Source organism: Phalaenopsis equestris, unplaced genomic scaffold (genome assembly GCF_001263595.1).
Source record: "Phalaenopsis equestris unplaced genomic scaffold, ASM126359v1 Scaffold211012, whole genome shotgun sequence".
Lineage (NCBI taxonomy): Eukaryota > Viridiplantae > Streptophyta > Magnoliopsida > Asparagales > Orchidaceae > Phalaenopsis > Phalaenopsis equestris.
In genome coordinates, this window is record NW_018230049.1 from 23,277 (window position 1) to 33,337 (window position 10,061).

At 33.5% G+C, this 10,061-nt stretch overlaps 1 protein-coding gene across 1 annotated transcript in view; it reads left to right on the forward strand.

The window, feature by feature from the left end:
- The window catches only part of LOC110036799, a 29,601-nt gene extending 21,699 nt beyond the window's left edge, over nt 1–7,902 (forward strand). Inside the window, exons 7-12 of the mRNA XM_020741326.1 lie at nt 3,150–3,329; nt 4,188–4,343; nt 5,250–5,323; nt 7,035–7,156; nt 7,456–7,517; nt 7,825–7,902. Of these exons, the coding sequence (XP_020596985.1) occupies nt 3,150–3,329; nt 4,188–4,343; nt 5,250–5,323; nt 7,035–7,156; nt 7,456–7,517; nt 7,825–7,902 (672 nt within the window). The remainder of the gene's footprint in view (nt 1–3,149; nt 3,330–4,187; nt 4,344–5,249; nt 5,324–7,034; nt 7,157–7,455; nt 7,518–7,824) is intronic.
- Nucleotides 7,903–10,061: the final 2,159 nt, after the last annotated feature.

A 10,061-nucleotide genomic window follows, 5' to 3' on the forward strand; every position in this document is an offset into this window, starting at 1 on the left:
TCAATAGAGTGGATACTAAAGAGGTTGAAAAAATTATGTATAAATTAACCAAACAAGAGAAAAGAAGTTAATAATTTAAGATTAATAACTTCTCACCTTCTTATGTGTGATTGCTTTTATTCAAGGTTATTGTTTATTATTTTGTTATTATTCTAAGTACATCCACAAGTTATATATTCAATACTTAAAATAAACTCTAAAGACATGTCTTTAGTGAAAAAGGTTGTAGCCAAGGCCGTAACTATGAGTGCAGGTGAGCCAAGCCAGCTCAAGTTTGACTTGGTAACAAATTCAAAAGCCAAAAGCTCATTGAGCCATAAAATTGAGCTCGAAGTAAACTTACTACTTGTTAAATAATCAAACTTGACTTGTTGGCTTCTTGAGCAGCTAGAAACAAATTCACGTGGAGCAAATTTTATGTATTGAATATATATGTATATGTATTGGAGTGATTAAGTTTAAAACCTAAGCCATTAATCTCCTTGATATTTCTCCAACCCAATTAGTTTTGTAAAGAAGATAGAACCATATTAAGTTCAACATTTGGGATGTTCCTGAAAAAGTAAATTTGTGAGATATTCATGAGGAAGCAAGATTTCAAGATTTGAGATGTTCATGAAGAAACAAATTTTATGTGGGATAAAATAACAAACACGATTAAACAAGTGACAAAAGATGTACTTAAAAAATCAAAAGAAAAAAAATTCTATAAATAAAAATAGTTGGTGATGGAATAATAATGTGGAAGAAAAGATAAAATATAAATTGTGTTATAAAAATTGATTTAAATGTAAAAGCTTAGAGAATCGAGAAAATATAAGTTGGTCCTTAGGGAGTCTAAGAGAACAATTTATAATATTAAAAATTCTTCTTTTAGTGATCTTTTCAATAGAGTGGATACTAAAGAGGTTGAAAAAATTATGTATAAATTAACCAAACAAGAGAAAAGAAGTAAAGATTTAACTCAAGTATATGAAAGATGAAAATAAAAAGTGTTTTTCTTAGAAGAAGATATTCAGAACATATAGGTGAGCTGTTTTGATAAACTTTTCAATGAAGTTTTCAAAAATATAATCGACTTTAGTGATCTTAATGTCGTTAATAATAATAAAATATTTTACTTTTATGATTGCATTAGTAAAAAGAAGTTGATGCTTTAAAGAGAACCAACTGTGGAAAATCAGTAGGACCTGATGATATCCCCATTGAAGTGTGGAAATATTTAGGAGATTTGGGAGTTTCTTGGCTTACCTAACTCTTTAGTATTATTTTAAAAACTAAAAAGATGTCTGTGGAATGAAGGATGTGTATTTTGGTCATCATTTTTAAGAATAAAGGGGATGCACAATAGTGTGCTAATTATAGAGGAATTGAGTTGATGTGTCAACTGGGAGAGGGTAATTCAATTGAATGTAGGTTAAGACGTGATAACAAAAATTTCTGATAATCAGTTTGGATTTATGACGGGCAGGTCTACTATGAAAGTTATACATTTATTAAGAGGTTTGATGAAAAAGTACAGAGAGAAGGATCTACATTTAATTTTTATTGATTTAGAAAAAAAACTTACGATAAGGTTCCAAGAGAAGTCCTTTAGAGAGTTCTAGAGAAAAAAATGTGTTGATATGACTTATTTTTGAGTCATTAAAAAGATGTATACTATAGCTGTTACTTATGTTAGAATAGTAGGGTTGACGTAGTGTTTTCCTATTTCAGTTGGACTACATCAGGGATTAGCTTTAAGCCCATATCTTTTTGCTTTAGTTATGGATGCACTTACTGGACATTTACAGGAGGATGTACCTTGGTGTATCCTTGTGGCTAATGATATCCTTCTTGTAAATGAGACTAGAAAAAGAATTCAGAAGAATTTGAATTATGAAGGTCTATTTTGAAGTGTAAAGGCCTTCGTTTGAGTAGAACTAAAATTGAATACATGGAATGTTATTCAAATTTAGTAGAGGTAGTCTCTCGTGGCAGAGTTGTAATTATGGATGATCAAATCACTAAAAGGTGTAAAAGTTTTAATTTCTTGGATCTATTGTTCAGAATGATGGTAATATAGATGGGGATGTTATTAATAGAATTATAATTTGTTGGTTGAAGTGGAGGAATGCTTCAGACCTATTGTGTGATAGAAAAGTACTGTTTAAACTGAAAGGAAAATTTTATAAAATGGGGAGACCTGCAATGCTCTATGATGCAGAATGTTGGCCTTCAAAAGAGAAGCAAAGGTAAGTGTTGCTGAGATGAGAAGGCTGATGTTAAAGACAAAATTCTAAATGAATATATCCGTGATAGGGTTGGTGTAGCTCTAGTGGCGGATAAGATTAGAGAGAGTCGTCTTAGATGTTTTGGTCACATTAAATGTTGACCATCTAACGATTTGATTAAGAGAGTAGATGTTTTAGCTTTGATCGAAGTAAAAAAAGGTAGAGGTAGAACCTAAAAAGACTTGGGCATATTGTAATAAAAGATGATCTTATTCTATTAGAATTAAATGAAAATATGACACTCAATAGGATGCAATGGAGAAAAATGATTCATGTAGCCGACCACACTTGGTGGGATAAAGGCTTGTTTAAAGGCTTGTTGTTGTTGTTGTCTCTCTCTCTCTCTCTCTCTTACAAGCTAGAAAATTTTTATTAAAGGCATGATACTTGGGAAAAATTTTTCACAAGTAATATAATAAAAAATTGGGTGTTTAGTGCAACTCCTTACTCCTTTTCTAGAAACAATAGGAGTATTAGATCGTCGTCTAAATCATTACTACCATGTGAAGAGGATTCATAAGAGGGGAAAAACATTATATTTAGTTTATGATAATTGTTTTAATCAATCTTATTGGTTTAATTTTCCTAACACCTAAAGTAGACAGTCTCGTTGAAACCTGCTCATTGCAAGTGATCTTTGGAGCTTTCAAGAAGTTGGAAATAATGAGATTGAAGGACAAGGTTTGGAAGATATGCATACTAAAATACAATAAGGCAAATATTATTGTAAAACTCACATTCATGAAATGAATTGAATCACCCCTCTCCCCAACCCCCCCCAGCAACATGAGCTTAGCCAAAGCACTCAGTGAACACAAAGACAGGAGGAAGAAGGACCCTCTTGCTATAATGACCATGGTCATCAAACATTCGAAGCCCTCAAAGTTGACACATCAAACCCGTCTTGGGAATGATGAAATTATTATGGCTGTTGACCCTGATACTAAAGAACTTCTTTATTATGAGGATAAGGCGGACCTCTCACAGCATCATATCACCCTTGATAAGATGTTGCTTTCTGAGAATTCTGCTCTTTCCTTACACAATGATAAGCAGGTTGGCTTTCTATTTTCCAGTGTGAAATGTGAAACTTCTCTAAAGTACTTTGATCGAAATGATCTTAACTTGTGACCTTTTTTCCCTTCTTTGGTTTTTTAGCACTCTTTTAATATTTTGACAGATACTTTCTGCATTTTAATTTTTAAACATTTAATGCTATTTATTTGAGGCCGTTTTCATTTATGCTTGGTGGTTTTTTTTTTATTTTTTAAATAAAAATTATAATTGGCTGCTGCCATCATTGTCTGCCGTTGCAGCTGCTGCTATCTCAAAAATCATTTTATTCAATTCTGAAAGAAAGAATTAAAAAAAAACCATATTTCCAAATTACATACATGTTTTAGTTTTTGTGCATAAAACATCATAGAAGGATTGCCTGCCGTTAGATTTCTCATTTTTGTTCATAGTTTCACTAGTAATTCAATTTATCAAGAACCTTCTGCTTGCATTATGGCTTTTCCGCCTTCATGCTTAGGTAAAAATTTGTTTAGTATAATTAGTGGCTACTAGTTTTTCAATTTATCAAGAAGCATCTACTTTCTTTTTTTGTGGCATGTTTATCCTTGCTGTTAAAATCTCAGCTGGGATAGCTTGTTTGGTGAAAATGGGAAGTTCGAGCTGCTTGTTTTCAAGATAAGAAGAGCCTGCTTTTCCGAAACAAGGGAACAAATTGCAATATAGAATAAAAGAGTGGACCAACTTGCAATCTTCTACTAATTAATCATATAACTAATTCCCCCCATTTTATTGCAATGACATCTTTAGCCTCGCCTTGTCTTCTTATATCACCTATAATTCCATAATTCATAGCATTTAGCTTCATTTTAATTAAATAGTCTTGTTAAACTTTTGCAGGGGATCAACAATGTATATTATGAGACAGATTTACGGACCGAATGGTGCAAATGCAACGTTACATTTGTACCCTGCTTCCTGTTTGCAAGAAAATTCTCCCCTGGAGCTGCCATGCGCCTTTTGAAGGAGAGATTGATCGAGTACAGTTCTCATACGGTTGATTTTTTATGTAATTGGCACGGGCCCTAATTTCTTATTTTTGTTTACATGGTCTGGGTGTATGGATGCAGATATGAATGAAAAGCTGTATTTACTTTTTTTTTAGTTAAAAAAGTGGCATCTTTGATGTGATATGAAAGATTTTTGTGGTGTAAGTGTAGAAAGTAGAGTTTAGGTGTTAGATATGTAAATACACGGATTTATGGTACGTAAGTGCCCCAAATTTTTTTTAAGAATTTTTTGTCAACCTGGTATCTGATTATATGCAGTGTAATTTGAGCTTTTAATTGGTGTAATTGTAGAAATTAGAGTTTTGGTGTTAGATATGTAAATACACGGATTTATGGTACGTACGTAAGTGCCACAATCTTTTTTTAGAATTTTTTGTCAACCTGGTATTTGATTCTATGCAATGTAATTTGAGCTTTTTATTGTACATGATATTGCAGCTGCAGCAAGTTTTAATGCATTTTGTACATTAAATTGCAGCTAAATATGGAATTTGGTTTCAGTTGCAAAGTTGCAAATATTGCTTTTTTATCCTTATGATTGTTGTTATGATTATGATTTTCATCTCATTATGATTATTATTAGAAAGATTTACATTCATATCACTCAATTCCTATGTATTTACAAGTCTACTTCAATTTATACAAGTCTCCTTTTTTTGCATGAAAGATGTATGGAGATGAATGATTTTGGTGGCATAAATGTAAAAAGTGAAGTTTAGGTGTTAGAAATGTTAATACATAGAAATTTGTTGGTATGTGTAAATGCTTATTATTATTATTATTATTACTAGGGAGATTGAAGATTGCTAGACCCTATTGGCTTTTTCTGCATGCATTTGGTTTGATAAGACATGCATGTATTCTGAACTTCCAAGATTTTGGCTGTGGCCAGCTGAAAAAAAATGCAGTGTTTGATGAATACACTTTAATTGAGATGTGGGCTGTTTGGTTTGCTGAAAAAGCAATGTAAGAAAAACCAATAAAATGTACGAGTAATGTGACGTATTTGAAATTTTTTGATGTTGTTTGATTGTGGAGCTTGGTGGTTCTAGCTGTTGGTGACAATTTATGTGAAGTTATGTATTTGAATTTCTGCCAAAATAATTGAATTCTAAATACATCACTAATGAACTAAAGTGTAACTTCTAAGTGCATTACTATTTTACATGTATTGGAAATACTTTGAAGTTATTTATTTTGGCTTAAAGGAAATATATGAATTTGTTTGGTTTAATGAAAATTAAAGTTAATGTAAAATATGTTTGGTGATGGTGGCGGCAATGATGTGGGCGGTAGGTGGTTGGTGGTTGGTGGTTGGATGCAGTGGTGGCGGGTGGCGGGTGGCGGGTGGTGGATGGATAGAGGCATCAGTATGGGTGATGATTGTCCTGTAATGTCAACGACAAGTTGCAATGCGTTGTATTCACTGGTTGAAAGGCATGGTGAATTTAAAATTCACCAAAAGTTTACACTTTATTTCATTTTCATCCAACCAAACAAATAGATTTAAAAACTAAGTTTAAATGTTTTAAGAACCATGAATATTAAATAAATCAAACTTGAATACGTGTAATCTAATTTGTTTATTTATATTCATGTATAAATTTGTTTGTTGTTCTAAATTTTATTTGTTAAATGCTTAGTATTAAAGCTCAATGGTGGTTTATATCATATGTGACCTATATTTTAGAAAGAAATTGATTACTAAAACTTATTTAATTATATTTTTAGAAGTAACATATTATTATTTTACTTCAATAATATTTTAAAAATTAGTATTAATTACTTTTTAATTATAACTTGATAATTAACAAAAATTGTCATTAACACGTCAATATTCAAGATATTTAATTCATCCTATGTACTAAAATTAATTTTTTTTAAAATTATTGAATTCATATTTGTCTGTGAATAAGATCCAGTGAAAAGATCATAAAAGGAGAGAGAGAGAGAGCTTCAGAGTCATCTATACCATGTTTTTATTAAAAAAAAGACATTTTACATTTAATGCTCTTTTTTTATAAGGTACTAAAATTATTGTGAAATGATATTTATACCCCTAATTCTTTTTAGTCGTCTGACTCTTGATCGTTTAATTTTAGCCTTTTAAGCAAGTCGACTACTAATTAATTAGTGTATGACAGGTTATCTTCTTGTTGGCCGGCCTTTGATCAGTCAGCCTCTGGTAGGTCAGTCCTTAATTGATGGCCTTCTGATCGTCACACACTCAATCGACCTCAGATCAGTTGGCCCTTGATTGATTGACTTTTATTGATCACCCGCTTGGTCGACCTCTGATTGAGTTACTGTTGTCTTTCAATAGTTCTTGCTTTGGACACCCTGACATCACTTGAGATTTATCTTTTGACACTTGTTTTGCTCGAAATCGTCAAATTCACGGAAGATTGGTTCAAGAATGTTTTTGTTGTATATATTTTAGTTCTTTATTCTCTTGTATCTTATTAGATTGTGTTGTAATATTAAAAGAAAATTAAACATAACAAAAGATTAGTTATTATTAAATGACCTTAATGATTGACACTTCATTAAATTTCAAGCCATCAAATGCTATTAATAGGATGTAGAGACATCTCTCTAAATTTGCATGCTTTGCACTCTCCTTTCCTTTTCTGGTGGCCCTGCTTTGCATGAGCATTTGTTCTACCTTTCTTTGCAGTCGTCCTTTTGCTTTATGGGAGCTTGTGATCGAAAAACCTACAAAGTCCAAAACTGACATCCCATATGAGATTATGATCCATGGGATGTTCGTAGAGGAGAAATGCACGAAGCATCATGAGGGTGAATGAAGGAAGAAAATTGTGGGAAAATAGGATGGAATCATCTTCAAATCAGCCGGTTCATCTTCAAATCAGCCGGTCACCATACCCAAGACCCGATCATTCAACTTGTCACTGCGACACATCTTCTAATCAAATCACTCAACAAACATCTAAATTCCCTTGTTGTGGTACGGAGTCCACCTAAAAGAATTTACAGTGATAAAAATGATCATGGCCATAGGTGTTTGGGGTCACTGACCAGTTAGGGACTTCTGTCATTGCTCAGACATTTAATCTCTTGGGTCTTTCATGTTACAGATGCTTCTGCTCATTTAAATGTAAGCAAATCTCTGATCGCATTGGTAGGGGATGTTCAGCGGGTGATGAAATGAGATGCTTGGCTTGCCAATGAAGATGGGAGAGTCGATAATCTAGAAGATCTCTTGGCCCCTTTGGAGACACGTGAGGATATTGTTGAAGACATTCAGGTGGACCACAAGATGTTGGCTTGTCGTGTGAATGAGATCTAGTTCTTAATAGCGCATAATATTGGGATATGACAGTGATCAAAGAAACATGCCTTGTCATCTTGCAAAATAGAGGTATAAGAGGAGGTTTATACGATGAAGTAGATGGTGGCGCCCCTCTATTAAATGTTCATTGATCTACAAATTCTCGGTTTCTCAGGCTCAGGCTGAGTCTGATATGCTAGGTCAACTTAAATATGAGAGGGAGATTTCTTGCTTCAAAGGCTACTTCGGCTAGGTCATATCTCAACTAAATTTGCCTCGAACTCGTGTTTCCCAAGAGCATGTAGAAATGTGAGAGAGATTGCAAGATTCTCATGCTTAGGCTGAGTCTAATAGGATAAGTTAGTTTAGATCAAGGGGGGTTCTTGTTTTGAAGACTACTTCAGCTGGGTCATGTCTTGACTAAGGTTTCCTCGAACCTGTTTGTGGGCTACTTCTTTCCCTTAGGGGTTCGCATTGTTCTATCAAAACCAAAAAACCGAAGTAAACCGATCAAACTTGGTTGATTCAGTTTGATTTCAAAATATATTTCAATTTTTTTTAAACCTTAATATTTGGTTTTCAATTATTGAATCACTTTTCATTTCATTTTAACTAAACAAATAAAAATTAAATAATATTTCACATTTTATTTTAATTTCATGTCAATCAAATTGAACTAATAAATTTTATTTAGCTCTTCGATTTTTGCACTATATTTTTTCATTGGTTAATCTTTCGATCTTCTGATGATCGTATCTGATCTAACCCTTTTTGTGATGGCTGGGGTTCCTCTGACTTTATAGAAGGACCTTTGATGGTGACAAGCACACTTTCTTTTACATTTTCCATCATAGTTTCTCTCTCTAGCTGACACATGGCTCTCCGCCACTACTCTCTAATGGAGTTTGTGATAGCCCACCTTTTCAACTCATCAAAGATGAGTAAGGATGAGTTTAGAGAATATTTGGAGGACCATGTGTTTACTCTTCTGTCTGCCTCTAGGTCGTCGGTAAGGAGGAATGATCAAATCCCATAAGAAAGGATAAGTTGGCAAAACACGAGAATCAATCTGGCTGTCTCTGACTCATGTTGTGTGAGGATTGTGAGTTATTTTCAGCTTCTGCTAGATCGTCCTGGCCCATATGTTGTCAAACTCAATCATTGCGATTGAAATTTATGATATTCATGGGTTAGATGGGGATTACATGGTCGATCAAGCTCTTCAACCACCTCTTCGCTTTTTGAATTTATTAAAATGGATTGGTTCAGTTCTTATCCACAGTATAGTTTCCTTTTTGAGAGCTTGAGAATAAGATGACGGATACAAAGCTCAAGTAAAGTTTTGTTTGCATAAAGAACGATTGTCCGATCAAGACAATGTTGACTAACATCTCTCCTCCGAAGACCAAGATAAAGGTATCCCTTAAGGCACAGTTAAAGGCGAATACAATGGAGGGGAAGCCGATATCCATCCAACAATAACTTAAATCTTGGGTGCTCAACTTTGTGTTTGCCTTCAACACCCATATTAAGATGATTGAGGTCAATTAGAAGGCTTATGATGCTCTTCAGGCTGAGCATGATGCATCTATAGTAAAAAAGAAGATCAATGAGAAGCTAGACATGAATCTGGAAAGTAAGGATATTACTCTTTTTGTTTCTTGTTAAAAAAAAATTATTTAGAGTATGATGGCTGATGAACTGATCCCAATTGAGTGGTTGATGTATAAAAAAATGATATATGCACCTCATCTAGTTGCAGATAACTAGGGTATTGGTGAGAAGACTGATGGCACGATGTTTAGGAAGGTGTGCCAAGTCAGTGCAGAGAGGGAAAATAAAAAATTCCTCTTGAAGTGATGACATTCATCGCCCATCCTCCCGATTAGGGGTTCATTTTTATAGAGACAACGAGCTATACTAGTCAGGCCTTTCTTATGGAGCTGAGAGGACCACCGACGAAGAATGTTATAGAGCTGATGGTTAAATCGATGGTGGAGTCAATTGTAGAGTCAGTCGACACAGTAAATTTTTCAAAACTAATCTATTTAGAGTGAGATCACTTACATAAGGAAAAGGATTTTGCAGAAGATGTGACCACTTAAAACATAAGTTCGCGACCCTCTTAGAATATCCCACCTGAAGTGGATTTTTTAATGGACACAGAAGGAGAAATTAAGGATGAGTTGGGGTGGCTGGTATGCCTTTATCGACTTTAAAAATAATTGGAACTCTCTTAAGCCAATTAATACTCGATATATCTTTACCTTGGATGTTGATACACCAAAAAAATATATACATTTTTAGACCCATATTTCATACTCATTTTTGGTAATATTGCACTTTAATGGAATGTATTATTCATGTTTTATTGTAGGTTATTGATTTTTAGGACTTGGAACAAAAATGAAG